A 13,434-nucleotide genomic window follows, 5' to 3' on the forward strand; every position below is an offset into this window, starting at 1 on the left:
CCTAACTGAACCATCCTTTGAAAACTTTGAACGCTGCATTTTATCCAAAATACACCCTTCACTTGATAGGTGCTTCAAGAGGTGGCAAAGAAGCAACCATATTAAATTTCTGCAAACGCAATAAACTGGCAATGTCAGATGTTCAATTCTGTCACAGATGCTCACTAAAGAAATTTGACATAAATCTCTCGACAATGCTAGTCATGGAGATGCATATATGGCTGGCAGTTCAATGAAGGCAAGAGGCCGTGACAGGAACAAATACAAAAGCAAAAGTAGAGAGAAAAATCTTTGTAGTCCTAGCAGACACAGGAACTCAAGTAGAGACCACAGTGCAAGAAATGTCGAGTGTTTCTATTGTCACAAGAATAGCCATTACAAAAAGGATTGTCGCAGTTTCCTAAGAGATCAAAAAAACATGCAAAAAGATAATTATGGAAAAGGCAAAAGAAGATTGAGGAGCTCAATGTGGTTGAGTCTCCCATACCTACCATTGCAGTAGAGAATGATCCTCCTCCAGTGATGAATCATTATGCCAACAGAGATTCATGCAAAGGTGACAACAGATCCCTCATATGGTCTCAATTTTACTTCAGATCTCACTCCAGATGCTTTGGTTGCATAGGATGAGGGTTATGCACAGAATTGGATTCTTGATTCTGGTGCAAGTTTTCATGTCACACCACATAGAGAGTGGTTTTCCTCATGTATCTATGCATGACATAGTCAAGCTTGGTGATTCCTACGAGCTTGACATTATTCGCATTGGTGATGTGAAACTTCAGATGCATAAGGGCACTACTTTTGTGTTGCAAAATGTCAGACATGTGCCCAAGCTTACAAAGAGCTTGCTTTCTATATGGCAATGGGATGATCTTGGCTACACTACAGTTTTTGGTAATCGTTCTTGGATGATCCGCAAGAACAACCTTATCATGATGAAAGAACGTAAAAATGGATCATTGTACTCTATGTTTGTTTTGAGTGTTGATGAACACTCTATATATGTTGCCGAGCTACCATCTACTGAGTTGTGGCATAGCCGGCTAGGGCATATTATCCAAAAGGGAATAAAAACACTTTAGTGTTTTGGCTACTTACCTGTGTTAGATTACACAGACTTTCCATTGTGTGAGCATTGTCTATATGGCAAACAAACTAGGTTAACATCTTTGCTATTGAACAAGAAACTATGCAAACCCCTAAACTTAATGCACAGTGATTTGTGTGGTCCAATGCCACATAAAACTCTAGTGGGGGCAAACTACTTTCTCATGTTCATAGATGATTCTACCAAAAAGGTGTGGGTGTATCTCCTTAAGCGTAAGGAGGAGGTCTTTTCTACATTCCAAAAATTCCTCACCAATGGTTGAGAACCAATTAAGAAAAAATCTCAAAGCTTTTCACACGGACAATGGTGGAGAATACGTCTCCAAGGAGTTCAAGGATTTTTGCAATCGAAGAGGCATTCGTAGGAGGTTTAGTCCTCCATACACACCTGCACAAAATGGGATAGCTGAAAGAATGAATCGCATGATTCAAGAGCGAGTTATCTCTATGATGTCTATGGCGAAGCTTACTCCAGAGTTTTGGGGGGAAGCTGTTCTGACAGCAGTGCACATCATCAACTGGTCACCTACTTCTCCTTTGAATTTCCAAAATTCCAGATGAATTATGGACTGGGAAAACACCAAGCTATGAGCACTTACGTGTATTTGGATGTGAGGCATATGCACATGTGCCCAAAGAACTTCGTCGCAAGTTAGATCCCAGGTCACACAAATGTATTTTTATCAGGGCTATGGTGCAAATGGAGCGATGGGCTATTGTCTCTGGCACCCAGAATCCAACAAAGTCATTCGTAGCTCACACGTGATTTTCAATAAATAAAAAATGCACAAAAAGCCCATTAAATAAGTTGAGTAAAGACGCGTTCGTTTTAAGGATGTAGCCTTTGAACCAACTCAGTTCAGTAGTGTTGTACCTAATACACAAGTGCAAGATACTACTATTGCTCCAAAGAGAGCAGAGTCTAGTAGTCAGGCATTGAGACGCTCTGTAAGAGTATCACATGCGCATACACCACATTTTGGTCACTGATAGTGGAGAGCCAACTTGCTACAAAGAAGCTATACAAATGGATGATAACGTTAAGTGGGAGCAGGCTATGCAGTCAGAATACAATTAGATTGTGGCTAATGAAACATGGGTTTGGTTGAATTACCAAAAGGCAAAAATTCTTTACCTTGCAAGTGGGTATACAAGAAGAAGTATACAACAGAAGATCCCAAGCCTAGGTACAAGGGTCGTCTCGTTGCCAAGGGTTTCAAGTAGCAAAAAGGTGTGTATTCGATGATATTTTCTTTCCAATAGTCAAGATGACTACACTTTGCACTGTGCTTGGCTTGGTTGCTATCCAGGACATGGAACTTGTCCAAATGGACATGAACACATCATTTCTTCACGGGGATCTAGATGAAGATGTCTACATGAAACAACCAGAGGGTTTCATATGTGACACCCAAAAGCCAACCAGCACAGAATTGGTTTGTAGACTTAAAAAGGAACTCTATGGCCTCAAGCAAGGTTCAAGGTAGTGGTGTCAAAAATTCAACAAATTCATGTAGTCTCAGGGTTACATAAGAAGTCAAGAGGATCACTGCTTATACACAAAAAGGTTGAACGATGGTTCTTTAATCATCTCGATTTTGTATGTAGATGATATGCTTATCATAGGAAAATCAATTGATGAGATCAACTGGTTGAAAAAGATGCTAAGCACTCAGTTTTCCATGAAGGATTTGGGAAATGCCAATCACTTTCTTGGTATGCAAATCAAGAGAGACAAGCAATGTGGAATTCTTGAATTATCTCAAGAAAAGTACATTCATAAAGTCTTGCAACGTTTTAGTATGCAGGGGGGGATGTCATTGAGTACCCCAATGCAAGCATACTCCAAACTTAGCAAGGATGATTCTCCCAAGACAGTTGCTGAGAAAGAGGAAATGGCGAAAGTTCCATATTCTTCAGCAGTTGGCAGTTTGATGTACGCTATGGTAGCCATAAGACCAGACATTGCACATGCAATGGGAGTGGTTAGTAGGTACATGGAAAAATCTGGCAAGAAGCATTGGAAAGCAGTGAAGAAAATCCTCAGATACTTAAAGAGTATAGCTACCAAGTGTTTACGCTTCGGAAATAGTGATGCATCTATTGTAGGTTACACGGATGCGGGTTGCGTGGATCGTAGAAGATCCACATCTGGCTATGTGTTCATGTTTGTAGGAGCAACTGTCTCTCGGAGATCGTGTCTCCAAGACTGCATGTCTTCATCTAACACTGAGGCAGAATATGTTGCTGTGTCCAATGCAAGCAAGGAAGCCATATGGTTAGCTCGTCTAGTGGGAGATTTGGGCATTCACGAGGTTCCAGTACTGCATTGTGATAGTCAGAGTGCCATTGCTTTGGCAAAGAATCCGGTGTTTCACTCAAAGTCAAAACACATAGAGGTCGTACCATGTCATACGAGATGCATTGGCTGGCAAGCGCATCGAGCTTGTCAAGGTTCACACTGACGATAACCCCGCAGATGCTCTCACAAAGAGCCTGGCCTCGAAGCGATTTACACATTGCATAGAAGTTATGGGTGTAGGAAGAAGCCTAGGCAATGCTTCATCAACTTTGTATAGACTAACTATATTGATGGCACTATTGACCACCATGACCTTCAAGTGGGAGGTTGTTGGGGTGTAGGCTAGGTGGCCGTGGGAAACCACACTAACAATATTTTCTTTCTAATGAATATAGGGAGAGAAAGTGAGAGAGTTGACTTTACTCTCTCACTTTCCTCTCCACTAACCTGGCAACTCTCTATGCAGCTTCTTCTTCCCCCTTCTCTTGCATCCTTCCCTCTCTAGCACACTCCGCCCACATCACATGTGAGTCTCTTGAAACCTTTTAAAGGTGATATGCCCGTTGATGGGGAGCCTAATGAGAAACCCGAAGTGGAAGAGAGAGAGGAGATACTTGTTCCTGAACAGATTTTGGCACACAAGGAAAGAAAGATGAAAGGTAAAGTGATTTGACGGTTCTTGGTTAACTTCAGGAACTATCCGACATTAGATGCAAAGTGGATGGAGGAGGAGGAGCTAGCAGATACTCCTCAGATTTTGGAACTTTACCTTGAAGCATTTGGTTTAGCATAGTCTACTCGGATAGAACTCCGCACTTAGCAAGGTTGAATCTGGTGCAGCGGGTTTGCACAGAGGGGAGTCACTCCACTCCTTTGTCAACAAATTACCTCGATTGAATAAGGTCACTAATGTACCCTTTGGGTTTCAATGATACTGATGGGCTGATAGTATTCTGTTGTATGACTTTATGAAATAAAATTCCCAAAATTGAATATGATTGATTAGATTTGTGCTCTCTCATTTGACTTGTTTGAGTACAGGAATTGAAAGACGAAATGACTACATCATTTCGGTCTCATAAATCTCTATAGACATGATCACAATAAGGACTAGTTAATCGGGCATCAGTGAGGTCCGAAATGGATCTATATGCGATTACTAAATACATTGCTGTCAGTCATGGTCTGAGATTTGGAATGAATTTTTCTGTGATTTGTCATGTGATATCCTGTGATGTTGAATGATGTCCTGTGATGTGACTGTCGTCTTTATACAAGTGCTAGATGTGATGTGTCTAGTGCGTCGGTACTTAGAGTCAGTGTCTTCTGAGACAGTTTATGGCCTCTATCTGTTTTGCAGGCGTAATCGAGGGTGATTACAATTCTTTCAAGAGGGGGGTATGTCCCAAACTGATGACATGGCATGAACCTGTGGACAACAACCCTGTTGTACGAGCAGATTGACGTGACAGAGTGCCACATGGTAACGTACGGATTCTCAGCTTATGCGTCGACTAGTTGACGTGGCAGCGTACAAACACTGGCTGACGTGGCAACGCATGGACTTCCGCGTTTTACGCTGGCTGCTGACTGTACGGATGATTTTTGCAATTAGCACTGACTGCTTTTGCTGACAGATTTTGGCCAAGAAGCTTTTGGAAGCTTGCTTTTGAGTTCAATGCTTTTGGGGCGAGAGTGAGCACTTCCTGCGAGAAGTGTACTTTGCTCAAAGATTAATATAAAAGAAATATCAAAAGGGGCGCCAGTCTTTGGGGCCAATATCTCTTGGCAGCACGGAACTACGTTGGGCCATGTCGACTCTTAATTTTGTGACGTGTTTTGAAGTGAATCTTTGCTGTTTCGCAACAGAATCTTGACTTGGGGTGTCCAAGTTTGTTACAGTCCTCGACTCCTCACTTGCGCTACCAGTGTGCTGCAACCTGCTTCACTTAATTTTGTGACGTGTTTTGAAGTGAATCTTTGCTGTTTCGCAACAGAATCTTGACTTGGGGTGTCCAAGTTTGTTACAGTCCTCGACTCCTCACTTGCGCTACCAGTGTGCTGCAACCTGCTTCACTTGCCATTCACATGCTTGTCTTGGTATTGTATCCCCGCCATAGCTCGCGTTTGACGATCACCTACCAAACCTCATGCTCCCGATTACATCCTCGTTGTCTCTCCCACTTGCCTATGCCTTTTAGCGAAAACTGCACCTCACCATTGTGCTACTTGCAATCTGCCTCTCCACGTGCTGCCCTACTAGAACTTTTGTCGCTTTTGTTGACATCAACAACCTTGGTGGCATCATCAGCCCCGTGCTACCCAGCCAACTCTATCAAGCTTGGCTACCAGTCATTGTTCACAAGTTGCCCTGGTAAGCTCGCACCCGACATCAAATCACCAAATTTCCCCGCATTGTGCTGCTATTGCATGCTCTCATCAACTGCAAGCCTAAGCTAAACCCGCTCATTCCTGCCAGTGTTTTGCCATTTTCCACGAATCTACATCAATGTCAGCTCACCGTCAGAAGCAAACATTGAGGGAAATTTCTTCTTTAAGGTTTAATTCCCATGGCCACTCTCTCAGAATCTCGCCAATTCTACCATAGAGTTGCTTTCCCACGAGTCCTCTGAAAACTAGCTTATCAAAGGAAGCAGTCCTATAGTAGTAGAGAAAAGTGTTTTGCCCTTCAGGCTACGAGAGCTTCACAATAAGAGAAGTTTTGAAATGTATGTACATTTAGCATTGCGCACATAAGCATGACACCAAGCACTTGTATGTATCAAAATTTTTTAGATACTTTCTCAAAATAAACATCATGTATGCAACATAAGTGCACCAAGGCACACGAGTTTCAGACATTGCCTATAGAATGAGTGTATGGTAAGACCGTCCAACATTATGAGCACACACATTGTAAATGATATGTATGTGTACTTTACGATATTGGCCATGAAGGCCGCATCTTTGTCAGAACAGACCTATGAAGAACGACATGCCTACTTGAAGAAGATGACATCGACATCACGACATCAAGATGAATACGGTGAAGGGGACGACAACGACAACCTCTCAATGAATTACAACTTTATGACATGAAATATTTTGTATTACCATAGGGCTACCTTGTGAGCCTAGGAATGGACAATGAATCCGTTATGAGAACCGCCATGATGAATCATGTACAACGCCTAGATGTATCAATAGAACCTAGGAGTACACTATGACATCTTTGTATTTTGCCCCAAGAGTTGGCTTAAGGGGGCGATTGTAAGGGTAAGCCCACGCTAGTAGCACCATATGGGAAAGAGCCGTACTCTACTAGGATGGATGAAATGATGACTTGGTCCAATAGGAAAAGGATGCAACCTCTCTAGCCAATGGATGTTAACTACCAGATATATTAGAGACTATTTCTAATTAATCTTTCTACTTTGAGTTTACTTCATTGTGTCTATGCTCTACCCTAATGCTCTTGCCCTTGGCATAGCTTAACCCAAATCCTAATCACTATGACCTTAACCTTAACACCATGGCTAAGCTAAGGCTACATCCACCATAGCTTGATGCTACACCATTGCTGATTAGGGAGTACGCTTCCGCATCAACTAACCCATCACACCCTGTACATACGTGGCCCCAAAATCTACACACACACACACACACACACACACACACACACACACACACACACACACACAGAGAGAGAGAGAGAGAGAGAGAGAGAGAGAGAGAGAGAGAGAGAGAGAGAGAGAGAGAGAGAGAGAGAGAGAGAGATGTCGCTACACATCTTCACCTTCAAATAATTGATAGGCTTCGACCCAACACATCTTCAGCTTTAAGTAACCGATAGGCTTCGACCCAACAACTCTTCTCTCTCTCTCTCTCTCTCTCTCTCTCTCTCTCTCTCTCTCTCTCTCCCCCCCCCCACATTGCATCGGATTGGCTCTCCATGTAGCCTCTTGAGTCCTACTTCGCTAGTTTACACTGCAAGCAACCAAAAGCCTAGAGACTATGACACATGCCAATAATAATTTGCCCACTTCAGCCATGGAGTAGCTCTCACCATGCCAATTCCTGCCTTTGATCTCACTCTTTAGCCATGTAGCTTCTCAACACAGGTACTTAGTGCCACATGGCTTTTCAAGTAGATGTCGTTACACATCTTCAGCTTCAAGTAACTGATAGGCTTCCATCCACCACCAACTCCCCATGTAGCCTCTTGAGTCTTGAGTCCTATTGCGCTAGTGTACAGTACAAGTAGCCAAAAGCTCGGAGAGGATGACATGTGCCAAAGATAGTTTGCCCGCTTCAGCCACGAAGTAGCTCTCGCCATGCCAATTCCTGCCTTTTATGTCACTCTTTAGCCCGGCAGCCTCTCAACACAGCTACTTAGTGCCACGTGGCATGCCTGAAAAGTCTTTGGCTTAATAGAGTAAATAGATAGTATAGATTAACTACTATGATTACTACTTACACATTTACGTTCACCTACTACTCTGACAAGGCCAACCCAAGCCAGTTTTCCTTCCTCTTCTGATTTACTCATCGTCTTACTCAGCAGGTATACTCATCTTCCCTCAGGTTCTTTATGATCTTACTTCCTCACAGCTGTGGAGTGCCTCACCACCAGGTAATCCTTACGATGGTGACCCAGTTTTCTTTTTGTGGGTTGCTCGGCCTGGTTTTGGTTCCATCTTTTCAAGCAGACCGGTTTCGTTTCTGGGAGAGTTGTGTTGGGTTGCTATGGTTCTGTACAGTATTCATGACTTTCCTCACTACACATGATCGTAAAGGAAGAAAAAGTCTGCTAACTGTGAATCAAGCAGTATTTTGTAAGCATGCACCATGAATATAAAGCGTCGACTGATCTTTTCACGATTTTCAAGCATGGCAGAGAGAGGCATTCAATGCAGTGATGGGGACCTCGAACTAATTATGCATTCTCATCTCTTCAACGAGGATGTGAGACACCAGCTTTCCTTGGAGGATTTTGCCTGCGTGGTGTTCAAATACAGGAAAGAAGGTTGTCCACCAGCCCATGCTAGGCAGTTGTATGAACTTATGTGCGAAAGGGGTCTTGAATCGTCTACTTCTCTCGGAAACCAGATTGTCTGTATGTTGGTGGACCGTGGAGCCTTGCATCAAGCCCAGAAAGTGTTTGACAGGCTTGCACTGCGATCTGATTGCTCATGGAATTCTCTCATTACGGCCTATGCAAAGTGTGGGAAGCCGCGGAATGCTTTTACTTTTTATCAGAAAATGCAGGAAGATGATGTCTCATATGCTAGTTCACCTACAGTCATTGCGTTGCTTAAGCTTTGTGGGATGCTGAAGGATTGTGAACAAGGCCTCATAATACATGTAGACCTTGTCAGAACAGGAGTTCTTGAGCGGGATCTTTACATCGGAAGCGCCTTGTTAGATATGTATCTTGCGTGTGGCTTGAATGTAAAGGCTCGGGAAGTGTTTGATGAGTTTACAGCTCAAAATGTTGTCTTGTGGACTTCATTAATTTCCGGATACTCCAAGCTTGGGTGTGGTGAGGAAGCTCTTCATTGCTATAGAGAGATGCAATGTTCTGGCTTTTTACCAGACTCTATCACATTCCTTTGCACATTGAAAGCATGTGGTACCATAGGGGCAGCTAAAGAGGGCCAAGAGATACATGCTGAGATTGAAAGAATGGGCTTTTTGAAGAAAGATGTTGTCATTGGTAACGCATTGATTGATATGTATGCCAAGTGTGGCTTGCTCAATAGAGCGAGAGAGGTGCTTGATGAGTTACCTGTGCGTAATGTAGTCTCATGGACTGCCCTTATCACAGGATGTGTAGATTGTGGCTATGGCATGAGAGCACTTCACTACTTGAAAGAGATGCAGCTTGAAGGTGTTACTCCCAATGCAGTTACATTTGCTTCCTGCTTGAGGGCTTGTGCCAGCACAACTGCCATAGACGAGGCCTCTAAACTACACGCTCAATTGAAAAGCAACGGTTTGCTTAAAGAAGACCCTGTGGTTGGTTGTGCCTTAGTTGATATGTATGCAAAAACTGGCTTCCTCTCTAAAGCACAAGATATATTTGACAAGCTTACAGTTCGCAATAGCGCGTCATGGAATGCCCTTATTCTTGGGTATGCTGAACACGGATGCTTAGAGAACTTACAGTCTTGTCTAGAAAGGTTGAGAAGAGAGGGATTTTCTCCAGATGCTGTCACATTTATTTCTATATTAAAAGCATGTGGCAGTGCAAGAGATGTAGATACAGGTAGTCAAGTACATTCTGAGGTTGAAAAGAGTGGGTTACTAATGCAAGATCCATTTGTTGGCAGCTCCTTAGTAGACATGTATGCTCAGTGTGGCTTGCTTTCTAAAGCGCAAGAAGTGTTTGACAGGTTGCCTGCTCGCGATGTGATCGTCTGGAATTCTCTCCTCACAGGATATGTTGAGAATGGTTGTGATGAGGAAGCATTGATTTGTTATGAAAAGATGCAAGATGAGGGAATAGATCCGGATACTGTAACCTTTGTTTGTGGCTTGAAAGCTTGTGGCAGCATGAAAGCATTGAAAAAGGGAGAAGAGTTACATAGTGACATTGTTAGAAAGGGGAGCCTTGATTGGGATATTATGATTGGCAATGCCTTGGTAGACATGTATGCAAAATGTGGGTCCCTTGTGAAGTCTCAAGAAGTTTTCGACCGACTAGTAGGTCGAGACATAGTCTCATGGAATGCATTACTTGGAGGATATGTTCAAAATGGGGAAGGTGAGCAAGCACTTGAGTGGTTTGAACAAATGCAACGGAGGGGGATATCCCCGAATAGTGTCACTTTCATTTGCAGCTTGAAAGCTTGTGGTAGTGTGGGCGCCCTGGACAAGGGGCAAGCAATACATGCTGAGGTTGAACGGAAGGGTTTGTTAGAAAGTGACCTTCTTGTAGGCTCGGCCTTGGTTGATTTTTATTCCAAGCATGGATCAATGAGTTTGGCATACCAGGTCTTTACCCACCTTCCAGTCCGAAATGTAGTTTCATGGAATGCCTTGATTGCAGGATACACACAGCTAGGGGAAAGTAAACTTGCTATTGAGATGTTTGAGAGCATGCTAGGTGAAGGGACTAAGGCAAGTTTTGTTACCTTTGTCATTATACTGAATGCTTGCAGCCAGACAGGATTAGTTGATAAAGGAGAGACATACTTCAAGACTATGACCAAGGACTATGGTGTCGGTCCAACCCCCGAGCACCAGATTTGTATGGTTGATCTTTTCAGTCGTGCTGGCCATATTGAGGAAGCAGTTTTGATGCTGAAAAAATTACCAATATGCGGTGATTCTTCAGTTTGTCATTCAATTTTGGGGGCTTGCGAAAAGCTGGGAAACTCGAAATTTGGAAGGGAGGTCTTTAGATGGGCGAGGTCTCTTGATGAGAAGGATCCCTCCATTTACACCTTGATGGCTAGCACCTATGCAGCTGCAAGTATTTCAGACAAGATTAAAAAGGATAAGTCAGAAAACGTTGACAATCTACCCATTTTTTCAAAATCTTTTTGGTGGGCTAACAATATTGAGATTCATTGTATTCCTATTTTTGAGGATAAACAAAATATATCGGCCATCATGTAAGCACGTTTTCACACATTTGACTTCAGTAGGCAGTGAGCTCTTTCTTCCAAAGAAATGGGAGTCCAAGAAAAAAATGGGAGTAGAATTGCTAACTCAAAGGAGAGGCGGATCTATGAAGCAAAATGAAAAGGGAGGTAGGGGAGTTCAATTAGTTTGAATTGTAGAGGAGGATAAAACTGGGCAGGGCTAGATCGATGCTTGTTGAACTCTTTATGCATAGCCAAACATAGTTTGATAGTACAATAGATCAAGTTTCATAAAAGGATACAAGAAACTACCATGCTATTATGATTAGCTTGGTCTAAGAGTTTCGTCTTGGACGTGTGTTACTAGCGGGTAGCTTGCAATGTTAATTGTTAGGTATACGGGTTTTATCCTATGCTTGTAACACCTCTTGTCTACTAGATGCTTAGATGACAAGAATCATGCGGTAGCATGTGTTACTAGCGCGTAGTTTGTAATGTTAACTATTAGGTGTATGGGCTTTATCCTACGCTTGTGTGTAACACCTCTTGTCTCCTGGATGCTTAGATGACAAGAATCATGTGGAAAAGACATCTAAATGGTGTAAGTAACCAGGGGGGGGATAAATTAATAAAAGGGTTCATAAAATGGCTTAAAGAGCACCCATGAGTGCTCTAGTGGATTTGGGTTGATTTAGAGCTTCTTATGATATTATGCATGATTCTAGATGTCATAAAATCTAATATCTACTTAACCCAAATGATTTTTTCATATTAAACTGATCTTTTAATGTGGGAGGATAAACGGGAACAAGAGTTAGAATATAGACATGTGCTTATGGATCTATCTCAACACGGGGCCAAAGACAATGGGTCCAAATGAGAGATGGTCTGTCAAAGAGCAATGCTAGCTAATGGAGCTTGAAAGACCTTAGAGTTAGCTTCATTAAACACCTCCAAAACTTAGTGTTAAAAGTCCTTAGATCTAGGACCTTAGGCAAGCTAGGGCTGTGCTTGAAGTGGGAGCCCGGCCCAAGCTTGAGGTGCTTGTTGACTAAGGTGCTTGATGTGTTTGTCATGATTGATGATTAAGGTACTTGGGAGCTAAGGTGCTTGAGGTACTTAAAGTCAAGGCAAGGCCTACAAAGGAGGGGGCGAGCCATGAGAGTAGGGGATGGGGTTGAGTGTCCACTCTCTCATCCAAAGGGCACCCCTTGTTGAAAGAAACAAAAGGGACATATGTCAAGCCCCTAGCTAGGTTGCCCTCATGGTGTGTCTAAATCCTATTGGTTGAATCTTAAGGGGGTCCAATAAGATTTTAGCTCATTAAATTAATTGTTTAAGCATTTATCAAGTCCTCTCTCTCAAAGGGGAAAGGAGGACACTTGTCCAAAGGCTACCTCTATTGCTAGTTATGACTAGGCTTGTGATTGGCTATGCTGGAGAGAGACAATGAGCTTCAAGCAAGGCCAAAAAGAGGGGATCGACCATGCAACTTGGGGGCTAGCTTGGAGGGTATATTCTCTGTCTCTCTCTCTCTCTCTCTCTCTCTCACACACACACACACACACACACACACACACACACACACACACACCCACATGCTCATTGTGTGAAGTGCTAAGTGCAAAAACTCCATCTCCTTCTCCAAGCTTGTTGAGAAGTTGAGAGCCTACACCAATACTCTTGGCTATGGAATGTAAATCTAACCAAGAGCCATGCTCCAATGCTAAAGCTTGCCATCTTCCCCATCTTCATTACTATGCTATTATGCTATTATGCTAAGCAAGAAGAGTGATTATAAGTGAGGAACTATTTCTTTCTCATATGAATGTTTCTTCTTCTTCTTCCCTACCCTCATTTCCTACTAGCTCTCTCCACCTTTGAAGGTGTTTGAGGTCTTGGACTGAGGCCGGGGACAAGTTAATGCTTTCAATTGGCTAAATTACGGGCATAATTGTGGTGCATGAATCTCTCTGTCTTCATTGCACCATCAAGGTCTCAAGGAACACAAAGCTTGTATTGTATCAAGTCTTTGTTTATGGGAGAAATTCTAATACAAAAGCCTTTTGGACGGGGGACCGGCTCCACATTAATCCGGTCCTCAATTGTTATCAAGCTCTCTTATTCTCTCTCTTGCAAAGTATTGTTCATGCCAAGTTAATTAAGTATAATGGTTATGTTGTTACCTTTAATCAAGTTCACCCTCTATTCTCTCAAAGTAGTCTCATAAAATGCTCACTATTGTTTTCTTTATTCTGCTAGTCTCAATGTTCATAGACCTTTTCCATTATTCCATCACACTAGATGAGATGCTTAGTCTAGCCCTATATAATGAGCTTTTTATTACTCATTTTTATTCTATCTAGTTATCAATTTTGTGTCTACACTCTACTCCAATCTCTATTGCGTAATTAAGTATTGATTATCATGTTA

General features: G+C 42.5%; 1 protein-coding gene across 1 annotated transcript; it reads left to right on the forward strand.

The window, feature by feature from the left end:
• Positions 1-7,890: 7,890 nt before the first annotated feature.
• On the forward strand, positions 7,891-11,488 carry LOC147443135 (pentatricopeptide repeat-containing protein At2g03380, mitochondrial-like). The gene has a single exon (XM_086529057.1). The coding sequence runs from the start codon at positions 8,261-8,263 to the stop codon at positions 11,033-11,035; it is 2,775 nt and encodes a 924-aa protein (XP_086385183.1). The 5' UTR covers positions 7,891-8,260; the 3' UTR covers positions 11,036-11,488.
• Positions 11,489-13,434: the final 1,946 nt, after the last annotated feature.

This window comes from Adiantum capillus-veneris, chromosome 14 (assembly GCF_014529385.1).
Source record: "Adiantum capillus-veneris isolate H3 chromosome 14, ASM1452938v2, whole genome shotgun sequence".
In the NCBI taxonomy this organism is placed as follows: Eukaryota; Viridiplantae; Streptophyta; class Polypodiopsida; order Polypodiales; family Pteridaceae; genus Adiantum; species Adiantum capillus-veneris.

Excerpts from the sequence above, each read along its gene's own strand:
- LOC147443135 (XM_086529057.1), top strand. The coding sequence starts at position 8,261 with ATGAATATAAAGCGTCGACTGATCTTTTCACGATTTTCAAGCATGGCA.